This window comes from Gallinula chloropus, assembly GCF_964237585.1.
Source record: "Gallinula chloropus genome assembly, chromosome: 1".
NCBI classification, from domain to species: Eukaryota; Metazoa; Chordata; class Aves; order Gruiformes; family Rallidae; genus Gallinula; species Gallinula chloropus.
Window position 1 is genome coordinate 35,127,803 of NC_140085.1, and position 19,832 is coordinate 35,147,634.

At 40.7% G+C, this 19,832-nt stretch overlaps 1 protein-coding gene across 1 annotated transcript in view; it reads right to left on the reverse strand.

Moving 5' to 3' along the window:
• The window catches only part of TMEM117 (transmembrane protein 117), a 223,597-nt gene that overhangs the window by 167,448 nt on the left and 36,317 nt on the right, over window positions 1-19,832 (reverse strand). Inside the window, exon 3 of the mRNA XM_084273725.1 lies at window positions 19,367-19,499. Within this exon, the coding sequence (XP_084129851.1) occupies window positions 19,367-19,499 (133 nt within the window). The remainder of the gene's footprint in view (window positions 1-19,366; window positions 19,500-19,832) is intronic.

Genomic DNA, 19,832 nt, shown 5'->3' on the forward strand with positions numbered 1-19,832 from the left:
TTTATATCAATTATCACTCTGCTGTCTTTTTGAAATGAAAAGCAGCTGGCACCAGTAATACCAGATGGCCCATATAATCATATGGAAAGTTAATCGCTGCAGAACTCAAGTGATCTCTGATGCTGCGTGCACTTTGCTTACTTACTGTGAATCACTTCACTGATGCAGCTGTGGAAGCATCTAGAACCTGGATCTTAACAGCCACTGCATGGAAATAACCTGGGCTTTGTAATAAGTAATTGTTCTCAAACCTTCTATGACTGTAAATAAGCAACTAGGGCAAAGGGGAACCATTGTTCCATCACTAGTAACACCCTGAAAGAACTTCAGATCTTGCTGAGTTGGTGCCTGTGGTAGACTATGGCTGTGAATAGGTAACCAGGTCAAAAGGGGAACCATTGTTTTATCACTAGCAACATCCTGATAGGATTAAATGAGTTAACCAAATAAGATACTGAACACAACGTAGAGGAGGACTACGGGGGACCAGGACGACCCCCACTACCAGCTTACACAGCTACAGAAAAACACTGGAATATGCCACGTGTACCCGGAACTACAGGACTATAAAAAGGGGACTCCAGAAGGGTGAGGTGCGTGCCGTTTGCAGGAGCAAGGGTCTCCTCCGGACGCCCAGCGCTGATATTTGCCTATATCTTGCGGGCTTGCTTAATTAATAAATTGTTGTTTGGCTTTATCAACTGAAGTATGTCTCAAATTTATAACAATTTGGTGCCGTGACTCGGATGCAACTCGCGAGATGGGACTCTTGGTCTTATCAGGGAGGCGCCCCGCCTGTTGTTTGGCGGCCTTGGTAGCCCATTTCCCATCTCGATTGCACCGACGAACCCAAATTCCAAGATATTAGGCAAGGGAGGCCGGCAGACCCTATAAACTTTGTGCACAAAGGTCCGGACGAAGACGCAGGACGCGTGAGTATCTGGGGGGGAAATCCATTCGGTCTGGGTCGGGGATCCTGGAAGCGCGGCGAGTGTGTGTGTGCATGAGAGGGGGACCGGCAGCTCGCATTCCCCAAGCGAGTGCGGACCCTCAGTAGTGCGGTTCTCATTGCCCGCGAGGGCGTGAGCCACGAACCAGGGGAAGCCAGTGAATATATTGTTGACTGAGTGCGCTCCAGACGATGGGACAGAAGAAGAGCAAGCTGTCTGATCCCATGGGTAGCCCAAGGGTAGTGCTACACGGTAAGCCGCCAGACAGTCCTTTGGGGTTAATGATTGCCCACTGAGGGGACTAGCTGTCTAGGCGATGAAAGAATAAAGAGTGTATGATATGGGTAACGTGAACTGTGTAACTACAGTGTGACCTCCTGAGAGTGAACAGGGGAAATTTGGATACTACAGTGTGGCCCTCTCAGGATGTATTGCCCCTGTGAAGTTTGTAGGTAATTATAGGATGGCCGCCTCTAAGGCAGTCAGTATCTCTAATGATGCTTCTTCCCTGGCCTGGGGGATAGATAAGTTTTGCAATCTTGAGATGCACTGATCTTGTCCCTTACCCCAGGGACAGGATTGGGTGAAAAACTGCTGGCTCCATTAAATTATCTGGGCTGGCAGAATCAGTGCAAAAAGGCTGTGTGTATTCAAGCATGTATGAGCCATGGGGGCAGGGCATTCCCCTTGCCACACCTTAAAGCACTGATTAGGGGTCTTCCTGATAGCTTGAAAATCTATGTGCAAAGCCTAAAGGAAAAGATTCTGCGAGCAATTGATCACAATACTTGCTACCCCAACTAGCAGAAACAGCCTGTTTTAACATGGGAGATTTAAGAAACCTAATCATAGAAGGTATAAAGGAGGCTGCTCCTAAACTTTACTAAAGCCTTTGAGATTGAGCAGGAAAAAGATGAGACACCCTCAGTGTTTTTACAGCGACTGAGAGATCAAATGAGAAAATATTCGGGTATGAATCCTGAAGATCCTGTAGCACAAGGTCTTCTGAAAGTTTATTTTGTGACTAAAGCATGACCTGATATTAGGCGAAAGGTACAGAAGATAGATGGGTTGGAGTGAAAGATCTTTGCAAGATTTACTAAGAGAGGCTCAGAAAGTCTTTGTGAAAAGAGAGTAAGAAAAGCAGAAGCAGAAAGCAAAAATGATGGTATCTGCTGTTGATGAGGTAGTAAAGAAAAGAACAGAGCCAGTCTCACCTAGAGATAGAGGGAAAAGCTGGACAAAAGGAAGTGGGAGGGGTGTGAGAAACATGAATGAAGGAGGAATTGGCCGAGGTAGGGGAAAACTTTGGCAATCCCTATGGGCTGGTTTTCTCTCAGCAGGATGTTACGGGTGTAGCAAACAGGGACATCTTAAGTGAGAATGTCCTGAGCTAAGAAAAGAAGAAAGGGTAATTCCCTTCATGTCCTTTGAACATGAATAGGGAAGTCAGGGGTTTATTAATTTAAGGTCCTACCAAGAATCCTTGATAAAATTGAAGGTGGGACCCCAGGAGGAGGACGTTGTCTCCCTGGTTGAGCTTCTAGGACTTCCTTAAATTTTATACAGACCAAAGTATAACTGTATTGGGGTAAAAGGGAAAGGATTCCCAGTCCCCATGTTTGAAAATACCACTTTAAGATTAGGTGATGAGAAAATTTGTGGGCAATTTATATATCCCTGATTCCGGAACTAATTTATTGGGAAGAGATTAGATAATACAATTAGGATTGGAATTGAAAACCCAGGATGACCAAATTGTGGTATCCATGGCTTTACTAACAGAGGAAGATGAAAACCAAATTGATCCAATAGCGTGGGTGCGAGAGGGTAATCGAGGTGGATTAAACATTACCACTTTAAAGATTAAACTTAAAAGGGACAATGACATTATTTGCCAAAAACAGTATGCTATTTCATTGGAAGGCTGTAAAAGTCTCCAACCATTTATAGAGAGTTTAATTAAGGATAAGCTTCTGAAACTATGTATGTCTCCTTTTAATACCCCAATCTTATCAGTAAAAAAAAAAAAACAACAAAACCACCCAAAAACAAACAAACAAACAAAAACCCCGATGGGTCATATCCTTTGGTACAGGATTTAAGACAGTTAAACCAAATAGTTCAAGTGCGTCACCCAGTAGTTCCTAAACCTTACACTCTATTGAGTAAAACACCAGATGACCACAGATGGTTTAGTGTGATTGATTTAAAGGATGCTTTCTGGACCTGTCCACTGGACCCTGATAGTAGAGACATGTTTGCTTTTGAATGGGAAGATCCTTTCACAGGACAAAAGCAACAATTTATTTAGATGGACAGTTTTACCTCAGGGATTCACTGAATCACCAAATTTATTTGGACAAGCATTGAAACAAGTATTAGAAAAGTTTAAAGTCCCAACTGAAGTCACCCTTCTACAATATGTAGATGATCTTTTAATCTCAGGGAAAAATAAGAGAATCGTAAAGGAAACAGCAAATGCTTTGCTAAATTTCCTAGGGAAACAGGGACTAAAAGTATCAAAAAAACCAAACTGCAGTACATGGAAAAGAAAGTTAAATATTTAGGACATCTAATCAGTGAAGGGAGACAGAAAATAAACCCTGAGAAGATGAGTAGTTGAGTTACTTCTCCCGAAAACTAAGAAAGAGCTGTGAAAATTTTTGGGATTGACAGACTATTGTCGCCTATGGATTGAATCATTTGTACTAAAAACAAAGGGATTATATTTTAAATTGTTAGAAGAGCCTAATGACTTGGTATGGAGTAATGAAGAAAAAGAATTAATACAAGGATTAAAACAAAACTTGATCACTACTCCTGTGTTGGCACTGCCCTCCCTTAACAAACCATTCCACTTGTTTGCTACCATAGATAAGGAAACAGCCCTGGGGGGGAGGTTACTCAAAAGTGGGGAGGCAAACGACAGCTAATTGCCTATTTATCTAAACTGCTGGACCCAATATCCCGAGGGTGACCTGAATGTGTACAGGCAATAGCAGCCACAGCCCTCTTGGTGGTAGAAAGCAGAAAGCTAACTTTTGGAAGAGCACTTATAGTAAGCACTCCACATCAAGTAAGGACAATTCTGACTCAGAAGGCAGGAAGAGGTCTCACTGATTCTAGGATTTTGAAGTATGAGGCAATTTTAATGGAAAAAGATGATTTAGTTATAACTGCTGAATCATGCCTCAATCCTGCCACCTTTTTATCAAAAGGGGAGACTAATAACCAAGAACTTGAGCATAACTGCTTAGACATAATAGAATATCATACTAAAGTGTGACCTGACTTGAGGGACATACCCTTGCCAACAGGTCTCCGTTTATTTACCCACTGGGTAGTACAGGCACTAGTGGACCACTTTGGAACCAAGTATATGTGTATTGAAATTTATAAAATCGCCAAAAGGATGGTGGGAAAGTGCCTGACATGCCAGAAGGTCAATAAACAACAACTCAAAAAAAAAAAAGATACCGGGGGGGGAGGGACCCTTTCTTGCGTTGCTTACCACAGATACTGCGGTTTGAACGGCTGAAAGAGGTTGGACACACACGAGCAGAATGAAGACCGGTTCCAGAATCTCCGTGGGAAACTACAAACAATCCTGACAACTTAAACGTCACCTTTCGAAGAACCAGCGAGTAAAACTGTCTATGAATGACAATTTATTTTGTTTAAATGTTGGATGTATATGTTATACTTTCTTTTGTTTTGAGTGTCGAGTGTGTAAAGACAATTGGTGGGTACATTATAGAGAAGGAGAATATACCCCAGACATTTGTGAAAAATGTTATTGGGCAGAAAGAAAACTAACCGAATTAACCCTTAAATTAGCAGTAAAAATTGGAGAGATTATCCAAGGGTCTGAAGAGTGGTGGAGAATATATACAAAAGGGATAAATCCCAAATTAGGTTGTACATATCCTAATGAATATAAACAAGGTAGCCCAAAAATAATTCGGGTAGTGTGCCGGTCCCAGGTGAAACATTTGGATTGTTCAGCCCTGGAAGTGAAACATAAAAATTGGGAAGCCTATAACACTTGTAAGCTGAGGACAGGAAGAACCCCTGAAGACTATGACTGCTGCCGAGAAGATGGAACACCTTGCTGCTCCAAGCAACGGAGTAGGCAAAGGAGGCAGAGGCATAAGGAAATCGTGGGGTATTAAGCCCTCCAGTCCTATCACGAGGTGGCTCCATACACCAAGGCTGAAAAAGGCACCAGATACCCAAGAACCAGAAAATACCAAACAAAAACGATTGAGTCCAAGCGTCACCACTCTGGAATAGTTATTATGAACCCACCAATTGCCTTAAATAAAGGGGGGCTAATAATTGTATTTTTATAGATTTATTTAAATTTTGTATTTTGTTATTTGGGGACTGGGACCGCATTAGATCCAAGGCAAAACGTATTGGGTTACATTATCTCAAGCTTTGAATGCTACTACTTTTTGTGCTAGTCTTGCCACACCAAGTACTCCATTTATCACGTGCTTGGTAGGAGTGCCACTGAATAGTTCCACCTGGAAAGTTTTTGAGGTTGCAATGAGTAAAATAGCAAGATGTCCTTATATTTATAATGCCAGTGAGGGCATGACAAGGTATGATTCTTGGGATGATAGAGTCCCCATTGGTCCAGAACCACAGGAACTGGAATTAATGGATTCTTTGAATACCAGCTATTGTATATACATAGATGCTGCCAAGTACCCATGTAACGAAGGTGATCACGTTAATGTTTCTTGAATGATGACCTAAAACCGATTTAGAAAAAGAAGAGGCATCGATGCTATTATCTCAAAAAGCTGTTAGTCGGTTTGAGAAACAAATTGGTCAAAATTGAAAGGGGGGATTGTAATAAGTAATTGTTCTCAAACCTTCTATGACTGTAAATAAGCAACTAGGGCAAAGGGGAACCATTGTTCCATCACTAGTAACACCCTGAAAGAACTTCAGATCTTGCTGAGTTGGTGCCTGTGGTAGACTATGGCTGTGAATAGGTAACCAGGTCAAAAGGGGAACCATTGTTTTATCACTAGCAACATCCTGATAGGATTAAATGAGTTAACCAAATAAGATACTGAACACAACGTAGAGGAGGACTACGGGGGACCAGGACGACCCCCACTACCAGCTTACACAGCTACAGAAAAACACTGGAATATGCCACGTGTACCCGGAACTACAGGACTATAAAAAGGGGACTCCAGAAGGGTGAGGTGCGTGCCGTTTGCAGGAGCAAGGGTCTCCTCCGGACGCCCAGCGCTGATATTTGCCTATATCTTGCGGGCTTGCTTAATTAATAAATTGTTGTTTGGCTTTATCAACTGAAGTATGTCTCAAATTTATAACAGGCTTGACGTGTCTCCTGGACACAGGATGCTTTCACCAACAGACTGAAATCAAAGTTTTCCTACCCAACTCTGCCAATATGAGAATCCAACATTTACTTTCTATTTCCTGAAGGAGGTGGACAATTCTTACTTCGAAAAAAACCCACACACAAACTCAAGTATCTCAAAAGGTGGATGTTCCTGAGCTACAAGAACTGATCACTGGTGGACTGGTGGTGTGCTCTACAGCTTACTGAGTTTTGGTTTCAACTTTGGCTGCAGGTAATCTCTTCCACACTAACTTATGTTCACCTTTTTGTAAGCATATATGAAAAACACCTCAGCATGAAATGCTTCTACAAGGTAAGTTTTGTGCAAAAGCCCCTTTTAATTATCAGCAATGTAATTCTGAAGACTAAAAGACATCTTTGCAGCTTCAGGTGTTACATGTTGCTACACCTGACCAGAAAACTTCCAGGCTTTTGTGATACAAGTTTCTGCAGTCTGTAAGTTAAGGTTCCTTTTTTCCCATCGCTGAGCCAGTCTTGCAGGGCTCAGTACTGAGCCCAAGAAGCACACTGCTACATGCTGGTCTCTAACAGCTGGTGTCACAGAACCAAACCTGCAGGTCTGGAGTGGACCTGCTGTACCGGGAGGCGATGGGGACTTCACATAGCACTCTAAGCTACATTCTGTTCTAGAGGTTATGGACTGTTCTGAGAATTGTATGAGTATCTAATACCAACATAATAAAAGTAGTCCCCACCCCATGCTTAATATGGAGCCAGGTGTTATCTTCCTGTTATTTCAGGCGGCCAAGTGCTAAAGGAATATTCTCTTTCTTAGCTTCCCAAGCACTTGAAGGCTAGAAAACGGTTCTTTTGATTCTATTGTAATTTATTCATCACTGGAGAACTAACTGTAGGTATCCAATGCTGCCGTTACCTAGTATCAATTTCTGTTCTCAGTTACCATTATGTGTTAGATAGGCTGGCAGTATTACAATGGGTCACCTGAAAGAAGCAGAACCTATTGTGCATCTCTGCCTTTCAGAGCATGCGTCACTGAAAGCCATTCTATCACAATTCTTTTTACAGGTTGCTTCCATTTAGATAGGTTCTAACCGTGTCATTTTCAACGTTTCATTATAACTTTCACAACCAGCGGTGCTCTCCATCACAGTCATGCTGATTCCTTTACAGTAAAAATGTCTCTAAAAATAAATTCCCAACCTACACTTTGCTGGGTGAGCATCGGTAAGTGGCAAAATATTTCTAATCTATCTGCACAGTACTCAAAAAAGGCTCTGTAAAAAATCTTCCCAAGCATGGAAAATGCTTTTGCTTTGGAAAACATTTGTATTCTATCTTACATTCATCTCTTTGCATGCATCTATGAAAACCACTTTGGCATGCAATTTTTTAATTTTGTGCTCAGCTGTTTTCAAGCTCATTCATTCCTAAATTGGGGAATTGCTTTAAGTTTTACTTAGTTTCAGAAAAAAAAAAAATCTTTAAATAACTGACTCCCAGTAATGCCTTTAGGCAAACGTACACATCTTCAGAATAAAAAAGAGCCTTTCCTCTTTTTTCTTTTTTAGAAATTGTTATTCACTGAAATTCCTCTATCTCTACATGTATAAAGGTACCAATTAACAAAAAAACACAACCAAGGCACTCTAAAATATACTGCCCATTCCTCCTGTCACAGACTATCCCTACATAATGGACAAGGTGAAGTTCTCAGTGGATGTAATTGCATTTTGTCTTAATAATAATGAAACTTCCATGTTAATTATAATGCTTTAACACTAAATTTAATTGAACAATAGTAAGATGGAGAAAGCCGTGGGTACGTTCATTATAAAAAGTTGTTTTCATTAATTTAGCAATTTTTTTCTGCCATCTGGTAGAGCCATAAGTAGTTATTTGTACATTATTCAAAATGATCTTTGCATTCTTGAAGAATTTTGGACTGATTGTTAAGTTTTTACAGCAAGCATGCAATGTTTTCTTTGAAATAATAACTCTCTCAATTTGCTCTAACTGTTGTTTTGGCTACTTACTCAAGTGTGAAGCTTCCTTGGGTGCTGAAACTACATAATAAACAGTTTTGGCACAAATACAAAACCAAAAAAATTTTTAAAAGTATTAAGTCTTGTATTAAAACTTCACATACTATTGCTGCACAACAAATAAAAGCCTTCACTCCAAAAGCTGTAGATGAGTGCAGTGAGAAAAAGGCTCAAAAAGTGTTTTTATGAACCCGGATAAAGAAATTCTAAGACGCTATTTGTTGTTTAGCAGTAAAAGAAAGTAGACTGTTGCAGCTATTACCAAGCAAAAACCCAGTAGGTATTCTGCCTAAAGATCTCAAGATTTGGCATCAAGTCTCACAGAGAGAAGAAACAGGAAAAGTATCTGAGTAATGGACTGAAAAAAGAAATGAAATAAAGCCAGAAAGCCTTTAATCTCCACAGTAATTTTTATACACTGTTTCCTTTGTCAAATCTTGAAAGTTTCTCCTCCCTCCCCAGATTTACCTTCATTTTAGCTACTGGGGAGCTAGAGATGAAGGTCACTCCATATCATGAGTACTGCTTAGAAAAGACTAGGGATTCAAGTCCAAGCCCATGACAAAAACATTGCTAGTTTCATTTTAGATCAACTCAGGTATATGTCAATTAAAATAATCCAAGTAATGGGAATGAGACTGCTATTGGTCTACCATCTTAATTTGTGCCCTCTACTGCCTGGTAATTGAATATTTCCAATCTCTCCATGACATCCAAAGAGACCAAAAGTTTTGTATCAAACAAGTAGATTTTCAACCTTTTTTTCTTTTACTGGAATATACCTGTTTTTTCTAAAAAACTCAACAATTATTCAGAGTTTCCATTTCACAGCAAAAATACAAAAACTCTCCAGATTGGATAAAAATCCCAATTTTTAAAAGAAAAATACAAATTTTATAGATTAGAAAAAAAAGCAGTAGATTATTTTTTAATTGAATGAAAATTTTAGAAGTTCAAATTTATAAGCACGTATTTAAATCTACTGATTTGTAGAAGCGTGAACATATTCCTGAACAGATGTCACCTGTGAGCCAGATACCCGGTGCTGAAAAGCTGCAATAATCCTGCAGGTTAATCATTACAGCACTTTTATTCACCTTGCATTTACAGATCCCCTTTAAGCAGGCCTAGAACACATGCAATTGCTGAAAAATGCAGGTAATTTTTTTTGTTGTTGTTAAATGGGCAACTTATTTTTGTTACAGCTGTAGTTCTAGGGCGATCAGTTATGACACAGGATAAAGGACTGGGAAGACTTGTGCTAGCACTGGATGAACTCCCAATATTTGCTTTGATTTTTCAAGATGACACCAAAAAACGTTTTACAAATGCATGTACTCTTGGGGGTGAGTGCAATCATGAGGGCTTAAATAAACACAAGTTATATTTGCCCTGAAAGTAAACCTGGTCTTTCGTTTTCTTCCATCTTCTCCTCCTGTACTACTAAGCAAAGAGAGAACTTAGGCTGCCCTCTCTAGCAAGAGCAGTTTAACCACCAGCGTTAGGGCCATAATCTGGCAAGGGCTACCCCAGGTGCTCAGTGTCATTCACACAGGTAGTCACATTCAACTGTGAGGCATTAAATGCCCTCGGGGCCATCAGAAAGGTGCTACAAGCAGCTATTACCCCAGGCACTGCCCTCTGCGAGCTGAAAGTGCCACATGGGCCAAATTTGTCTGAATCACATCAGCTGCCGCGGCCGCTGCTGCCAGAGGAGAACGAGCGCCTACAACATGTCTTTCTACGCTTTCCAGTTCTTTCTCTTCTCTGTGGCAGCTTTCATGTTCAGTGGCCTCAGTCACAGCTGCACCCTCCGCTCCAGCAGCCTAACAAGGCTGGGGAATAGGGTGCCTACCCATCTGCTGCCACCACCTACCTCGTTATTGGCAGAGATGCCAGGGACAGGTGGGATCTCTCTCCTCCTCAGTTAAAATGATAAAAAAGGAGAATACAGCAGCAGTACCTAGAGCTAGCAAATGTCTTGCTAAGGTGGCAGCTGTGCTACATATTTTTCCATTTCAGGTACTTGATATCTTCAGGTTTTTCAGCCAAAGGAAAGGATGAAAAGTGCCAGGAAACATTTTCTTTCTTAAAAACCTGCTTTTTATGGAAGTGCTCATTATTAAACCCCTACTTATTAAAATTGTATTTGTGTTTATGTGAATGTTTTCTTATGAGCTAACAGGAAATGAGAGAAAGAGCCCAGCCTCTCAGCTCCAGAAATTGCTGGTAGCACCCCTCAGACTGCCTGCAGAAGATACGGCATAATTCCAGTTTCATCCCTGGTAAAGAAAAACCCACTTAATAGTCTAGATTACAGCTTTACAGATTTCCTAGTTTATGGCGAGAAAAGGTGACCTGAGGACATGATTTCCTACACAAGAAGACACTACACTTTACCCAGATCATCCTGACAAGTCCATATTGGAACTCAATTCAGGGGGTGTCTTCAGACTTCCAGCCTCCTACATCGCGATTAGCCATAGACATAAGGCCCCACATTATGAGCTGCAAATGCAGGGTAACCCACTAAATTTAATCCAGGTTATTCTTCTCTGAAACTCAACAATCTGGGTTAGAGCAAAGCATTTTTTTGGTCTTTGGGAGCCTCAAGTCATGTGTGTCATGGGCAAAGAAGACAAGGCACGTAGGCAGTAGCAACACTATGGTTCTTGAACTGGCAGGAAGACTAATGGAGCAGAGTATCTTCACAGAATCCCAATGGACAGTGCCACAGTGACAATGACATTGCCCCTTGTGTGACTGAGGAAAACCACTCTCAGTGTCTACACGTCAATTCAATCCAGAATGGAATGAAATTAAATAGGTAATGGAGCCATTATACACATACCTTTAAGAAGGAAAGAAAGACTTCAGGGAGCCCCCACAGGATGGGCAGAGGAAAAATCTGCCTTGGCAATTGCATTTCTGATGTGAACAAAACCACCTCAAAATGGCCAACTTTACTACACCATCAAAAAATGAACAAGGTCATTTCTTCTTCACAAACTCTTTTATACACTTTCACATTAATACAAACATCTTAACTGCACTTTGGAGTATTTTAAATTGTGGAATTTTTTCACTTTAAACAAACACAATATTAAAAAAAAAGAAAGAAAAGTGAATATAAAGTATGTAAGAGCACCATAAATTAACTTTTGTGCAAGGTTTAATTACATTATGTTATGATCAATTTACCTAGTCGATCTATCCCTAGCACGGAAGATGATACTTACTGCAAAGGAGGAAAAGGAAATCAGTCTGTAGAGCCCTAAGACATTCCCAAAGTCACATCAGTGTCACCATGGCAACACCACAGGACAGCTGTGTCACAGACACCAGGCTACTTGCTCCAGGGCTACTAATCAAACCCAGGGCTTCAGCGTGACCCCTTTGGTGCTGGACAAGCATTTGTCTCTTACAGGCTTTTCCCATTGCAGAATCCAACAGACTCCAACATCCTTTTGTACTTGCTGTGTTCAACACTTACAGTTCTTCCCTCTGGCATCTCTGATCAGTGACAACCTTCTTAAAACCAAAGTCATTAACTTCAGCAATAGATAAAAAGCTGTTAGAGAAAGGGGATTTTAGAACAGTGCTACAAATATAGTTCTCAAACACTTAAAAATACTTGAGAATAATTCAGGTAGTACCGAACTCCCAAACTGGGTCTCCTGCCTACCTCTTTACAAAAAACTCCTTCCAGTATTATGTCACTTGAATGTCTTTGGCTTGGCCTTTGCTCCAAAACTACCTAAAGAGTTTAAAGGGAAATGGAATCATAGAATCATAAATACACTGGGTTGGAAGGGGCCATTTGGCTCGGATTTTTTTTTCCTTGTGGTTTGTTTTTCTCCACAAACTTGTATTAATTTTAGTCATACTATCGAAGTGATTAACATTGCTTTCAAACCGATCAACCCGTCTTATGGATACTTCATGATAACAGAGCTTCAACTGTGCTGCAGATTTTTTTTGTCTACCTTTGATCCTGCTGACCACAAGGTAATCCTGACATGTCTTTATGGATAAAGGAGCTCTTTGGTGTCATGTCTATGTCCATCCACCTTGGGATCTAGGATGATTCTATGCTGGTTCTGTGATATCAAGACCTACTTTGTCCTCTTTGACCTACTTTGTTACGTCTACAAAGGACGTGTGGTTTGGGGACATGTTGTTGGTTGTTAAAGGGTTTGGGATTTCAGAATCATCATCTTTTAGTTACATTCAAACTAAGCATTTTCTTTGCTTTGCCATTTCCTGGCTTAGAAGAAGGAAAAATTTACTAAAGTCTACTTCATAGAAAATAAAAGCAATAGCACATGGTACCAAGAGGAATTTTTTCAACAGGCAATATGCCTGAGAGTACATTTAGCTATAAAGGTTGAAACACCTTGAACTAGCTTGGAAATGTTTAAGTAAACTTTAATTATCAAGTACTAAATCTGGTTCAGGAGACTTTTCAGTTACAGTGACTTAGAAAACATGGCTTATTTTGATTATGTGTTCTCACTAGACACTTCACACAATTGTAGGGGTTGGAAGGGACCTCAAGAGATCATCAAGTCCAACCCAACTTGTGCCATGAGCCAGCAGTGTGCCCTGGTGGCTAAGAGAGCCAATGGGATCCTGGGGTGCATCAGGAGGAGTGTGGCCAGCAGGTCGAAGGAGGTGATCCTCCCCATCTACTCTGCCCTGGTCAGGCCCCACCTGGAGTATTGTGTCCAGTTCTGGGCTCCCTGGTATAAAAAAGACAGGGATCTCCTGGAGACAGTCCAGAGAAGGGCTACAAAGATGATTAAGGGCCTGGAGCATCTCCCCTATGAGGAAAGGCTGAGTGAGCTGGGACTGTTCAGTCTTGAGAAAAGAAGACTAAAGGGGGACCTAATTAATGTTTATAAATATCTTACGTATGGGGTGCAGGGGGAATCAGCCAGCCCCTTTTCAGTGCTCTGTGGAGACAGGACAAGGGGCAATGGCTGCAAGTTGGAGCACAGGAAGTTCCGCACCAACATGCGGAAGAACTTTTACACAGTGAGGGTGTCAGAGCCCTGGGACAGGCTGCCCAGGGAGGTGGTGGAGTCTCCTTCTCTGGAGATATTGAAGACCTGTCTGGATGCCTATCTGTGCAATATTAGCTAGGGAGCTGCTTTGGCAGGGGGGTTGGACCCAATGATCTCTCGAGGTCCCTTCCAATCCCTATGATTCTATGATCCCAGATAGGATGGAGCTTCACTGGAAGACCACTTAAAGACTGCACCTTTCGGCATTCTTGGACCAGAATTACATCCCAAACTCTTACAATTATATTAAACTTTCTGCCCTCTATACACATTACATAGTGTAAGCCTGTAACAGCCTATGCTGTTTAGAACCTGAGTGTATTTTAAGGAAGTCCGTGTTTTCTACATATTGGGAAAGACTCATGGTGACCACAAACACTCGCTGTCTGAGAATGGTACAGAGGACTTACAAATTTGCTTTCCTTCCAGCATTTCACAAACACTTGAATTTTCCAAAGCCCACAGTGTAACACAATTATCTTTGCCAACTAAGTAGGGACAAATATCCAGTCTTTTTTTTTTCCAGATGAGAGCTTGAACCAAAAAAAAAAGCCCCAACAAACCAACAACAATTTATGCTTTGCCTTATGGCTTGACTACGGTAAAAGCACATAAATAAAACAGATACATACATGGATGCATCATATAAGTTCATGAAACATGTGGCTGGCTAGACACAGCTAGGAAGGTGGTCTGGAGGACTAATATAGACCCACTGTGGACACTGCAGTTCTGTGGAACAGTGGTTAGGAAAACACGTTCCTGCTTGTTCCTAAAGCTTGCTCTAAAAATTATGTTAATGGTTACTAGTTCTTGACTCATGAAAAAGCAATCAAACTAAAACAGAATCCTGAATAAGATGTGGCATGAAGTCGGCTTCAGTAAACACACATTTCCATGGACACAATAATCACTATGCAGATACAATTGGGGAAAAAGGAAAAAGAAAAATTAAGTAATTTGGATGATAGTAAAGTATACAGTATTAATACAATATTAATACAATATACAATGTTATTAACATGGCTTTTAAAAACGTATACAATTTTCCCCTTGTTTCAGCTTATTAAACAAAACACAAATCCTCTTGATATGCATTTATCAACTGCAGATTGTTTGTAACTCATTAAAATACTTAAACAGTCCTCTTCAAAATGAAGCTTAATTAACATTGATTAAAGGAGTCTTTTTAATTCCTAAGGAATTTTTTGTATTAATGTAAACAGTGTTGTAATTTTACAATTTTGCTGTGAAAGAACTGAGCAGTAAGGGAAGACAAAAGTGCACCAAAAGAGGTACTCTCTCCTAAAGCTTTATAATAACTGAAACCCTTTCACAGCACAGGTAAGAAACTCACTCCAAACCCTCATCCAACATATTCAGCACTCAAGGAAGACAATCATAACAACTTATGTTATTGCTGAAGTAATGTGACAATTCGCATCAAGAGATAAAATAGTTTGTGTCTGCAGTTTTAATGACACTTTATGATGCTGAACAACGATGCACCTGAACATCTTTTGGTCAATTGAAAACCACTTTATCTAAGACAAGACAGCTGACATTTATGAGACAAGTAGTCACAACTCTGATTTATGAAAAGTACACCACTGTGTTGTAATTTTAAATATCAAAGCATTGTTTACTGATGCAAGCTCACCAATAAGAGAATTAATTTCCTTTCTGGCTAAAAGCAATACAATTGAAAAAAACTTCAGTATGTGTTGGCACTGATTTAAGATTACCTTAGTATGTTAAACACATAAAAGTCATATAGAAATGACAAAAAATATGTTAACAGCCCCCGGACAGCTCAAGACACAGAATTCCTACAAAGAAAGACACGACACATTATAAAAAAAAAAACCCACGATACATTATAAAGAAAGATATGATAAATTGGGGCTGTGGATTTGCTTGTGGCACGGAAAAGCCCCAGGGAACGAGTCCGATAGAGAGGATCCCTGTACGCTTACACTGGATTGAGTTTTTCCTGCCGCTAAAACACGCCCTTTGCTGCCACCGCGTGGGACCTGCCGCAATGCACTAGGAATGAACAGGATTATTTTCCACCCCTCTGTAATCCTCTTCTTTCCCATTTGGTCAAAGAATAAACGGTTTCCTCCTTCCATTCATGTTTCAAATACAGCCTTAAATAAATAAGCTCCGTTCCCTACCTGTTATGTGCTGCATAGCTCAAAATCACTGCTGAGGTTCAAGGCTCCAAATGAGTTTAGTTAACGAATAAACAGACAAGTCCCTCCCTTTTAAAAGAAATATTCAGTGGTCCTTTGCTAAAATACACCACCTGCTCTTCACCCTACCTGTTCAGGTATCACAAAGCTAATGTGGTTTTTCCACTGAGTTCACTGGCTCAGGGGCTAGATGGGACCTCAAGCAGTGGCCTGAGATACTTGGTAATTGTTAGGGCAGTATATAAAGCCTGAACTGCATATAGACACGTAATCTTTATGATTAAAATAGATGGTGCTCAGATATCAGATAGCTCCGGGCTGCTGGGCAGGCAACACAGAGATTGCAAATTAAATACATGCCCTTGATCTGAAAAGTGTTGAGAGGTGTCACAACTCCCGGTCCTGGACCCAACACAGGCACCTTTTTAACTGTGAAACCTTCCGTCCACACCTGCACAGCACATTACATTTCTGCTAACAAATTTCACATGAACCTTTAATATGCAGAAAAAGGCCTCTCTTCCACTGAAACCACTCTGACACTGCACACCACACTGTTACGATGAAGTGACAGGAGTTGACAGACATTTCCGCAGAAGGGAAACAAGCAAAGCAGAAGCTGAGTACCACAATAGAATGGGTACTATCTTCTTATTCTCTGTAACCATAGAAAAAATCCTATTTATTCACTACATGTATGCCTGTGTTCATGAAAATAGCACTGAGTATGAATTAAGACCTCCAAACTGGCTCCCACAGCTGTTGTAAGATGGATAAAGGAAGGAGGGCTTTTTTCAGTCATATGAGGATAAAGAACAGTGCATAGCAGGCAACATGACAGGGACAGATTTGAAACAGAAGGCCACAGTTGTGATTTTGCCCCAACTGCTAACTAAGCCCCACACAGGCGCACACTCACCTCACTCACACCCTCCCGGTGGGATGAGGGGAGAGAATCAGAAGAGTAAATGTGAGAAAACTCATGGGTGGAGATAGAGACAGTTCAATAGGTAAAGCAAAAGCCATGCATGCAAACAGCAAAACAAGTAATCCAGTCCCCATTTTCCATGGGCAGGCAGGGGTTCAGCCATCTCCAAGAAAGCAGGGCTCCATCAAATGTAATGGGTACTTGGGAAGACAAATGCCATCATTCACAGTGTCCCCTCCTTACTCCTCCTTCCCCCAGCTGTATATGCTGAGTATGATGTCATATGGCATGGAATATCCCTTGGGTCTGCTGGGGTCGGCTCTCCTGGCCATGTGCCCTCCCAACATCTTGTGCACCCCCAGCTTCCTCGCTGGTGGGTTGGGGAGCAGAACAGGCTTTGGCTCTGTGTAAGCACCGCTCAGCAGTGATGAAAACATCCCTGTGTTACCAGCACTGTTTTCAGCATCCATGCTGGCATGCACATGCAAGACGTAGCTCTCTGACTTGTGAGCAACAAAGGAATTACCACTGATGAGGCCAAACATCTGGCAATAAAGAAACTTGACAAAATCACTCTCCTGCCAGCACACAGGGCAAGCTGAATCAGAGACAGGGCAAGGAGCAAACACATGCAAAAAAAAGATATTTTTCATTCAGCCTTGTAGACAGTAATTGTAAGGATTTCATAGCCCTTGTGTTTCACAGAAGTCCATAGACATGAAGGTCAGTGTGTCTCTACAAAGATTGTAACCTCCATGCAGGCAGATCCCAACCTTTATCCTGGAATCTAGTACCTCTGCTGTCAGCCACTGCAGCAAGGTGCTGTGGCAAAAAGCCTAGACAGAGTGTTCTTTTGCACAGAAGTACAAACCATGAAGGAAATTGCTTTCATATGGATTGTATTTACTCGGGAAAAAATAATACGCTCCTTGAAACACTTTATTATGGCAACATGAAGTCGCTGGCTTTGATGATGTGTAGTGTAGAAACCCTCTCTTCAAAAGTACTACACGTTGTTCTACCTCGACTTTGAGAGGACTGATCCAAGAGCTCTGTTTGACTGATGGTTTACACTGTGCAGTTTGAAACTGAAACTGTTCTGTACCCACTTGATGCCTTTTTGCTGCAACAGACGCCCAAAATGTCAGTAAGAAGCCTTCAGTCCACTCCAAAAAAGCAGTATGATTCCTTCAGCAGAGTGAGTTTGGCTTCTCAAAACAACTGCAACAAAGTTAGAGCTGGGGCATAAGCTCCAGGAAAGGTGAGGCTTCACCCCTTGGAAAGCAAGAGGGCAGATACTGACTGACACCAGCTATTTTAGTCCTAGGCTGTGCCTATTTCCATGAACATGGATGCTGATTGTCACGCAATCTATTCAGTGCAGCTAATGGAAGCTTGTAACAGATACAGGGAGCAGGAATGTTGACAAGGACAGATGAACTCTGATTTCCAGACATGAGTCAAGCTTTCAAAATCATTAATGCTTTGTCTAACAGCTATTTATAGTTTATGGAGCATTTGAAATGCCAAATATAAATCTTAACATGATACCAATAACAGTATGACTATGTAAATAGGGAAGCCAGAAATCTGCAATGTTCCCACCCTCCTCATTTCAGGGATGATTATTCTGCCTCTTATTGGGCACCAATTCATATTTACCACATCATTACCGTGATCATTTCCTAAAACAGTCAGTGATTCTGCTGCTCTACCTGCCTGGCTCAAATCAATACACTCAGTCTTCATGTCACAACCTCATGATTAGTCCAGCTGGCCTGTGCTTACGTTCACTCACTGACACCCAGTCTGACTCCTACTCACATTCGGTTTATGTCATATTGTTAACAGGACTTTATACTCCGTGTATTTCTGTTGACACACTTAAGATTTATAACATGCCACACCAGGGCCAATTACATAACTCTTCATCACAATCCGTTGGTATGGCTCTGATATTCTACTGCAAAGTAGACATTCAATTATTACTTGTGTTGTTCTTGAACTCATATATGCAGTGAGTTTCTTATTCCTCCCTTGGTAGAAACTCTCAGATGCTATCTTGCCTATCATAAGCAACGTGACTGTGTATTTTTGTCCCATGAACTCATTTTGTATGTATTAGGTAACTAATGTAGGTTTTCTCAGGAAAATCAACATGTAAAAGTGGTGTTAATTTTGAGATAATAGCAAAAAGCAAGTCTTCTTAAACCAGTAAATTAATATACAAAGCTCCATTTAAAATACATTAAGACATAATGAAAAGATAGTTGTTCATCCCTCAGTCAACTGTAACTTTGCCCTGAGAAAGCACCTTATGGTGGAAAAAATAAAAAAGAATATTTTTAACAAACTGGCTCTGCAAATATTATTGTACATAACCAAAACAGCATTATGCTACACATTTTATGTTTGTGGTTTGAGTATAAGCTTCCTCAAGTTTGGATGTTTCAACTTCTTTTCACTCTGAGTTTCCTGAGTAGGCACAAAAGCAACACTTACACTTTTAAACTACTCAGACCTAGCTTCAAAACAAATTTGTTGAGCTATACTTTTAAATAAAAATAAAAGATATAATACTCATTAGCACTCTGGTGTAATAGTTGGCATCATTAGTTTATGGTCCCATTTTTATAACTGATGCTTTATTCCTCTTGGCCAATTAATCAATTAAGTTACTATTCTACCTAAATTCAGAAACACCAAGATTAAAAAAAGTGACAGCCAGTATGTTCAAGCAGCGTAATATTAAAAGTTTCCAGTAGAATATATTCTGGAGCAAAAGAGACAAAAAGAAACTCTGTAACTCACCTCATATTCCCTGCCATAATGAGGAACAGATTATAAATGTGAGAAAAAATGAAGAGGAAAAGGATGGTACTGAAGAACATCGTCATCCAAGACCCGTGGTCCTCTCGAAACATCTTCAGACGGAGCAGCTGACCTGTGGTATGAATATTATGAGAAAGCATGTTTTAGTAAATACATATTTACATCACAACAAAACCACAATAGAGTACTAAGCTGTACTACTTCTTATACCCAATTATTCCACTGTGTGTGGGGAGGGCAGATTAAGTGTCATGCAGCCAAACTACTTGTCTGTAGTTCTGCATGAACAGGTATCATTCCTACAAGGTTACAAGACTGCTTCCCACAAACTAATGAAAAAACTGGGCTGGGTTCTTGCAACTAGAGTCACTGAGGTGGAGGTATGAACAACACCTAACACCTCAGACGGGACCAACAGATAATATTTAACCTGTTTAAGAGCAAT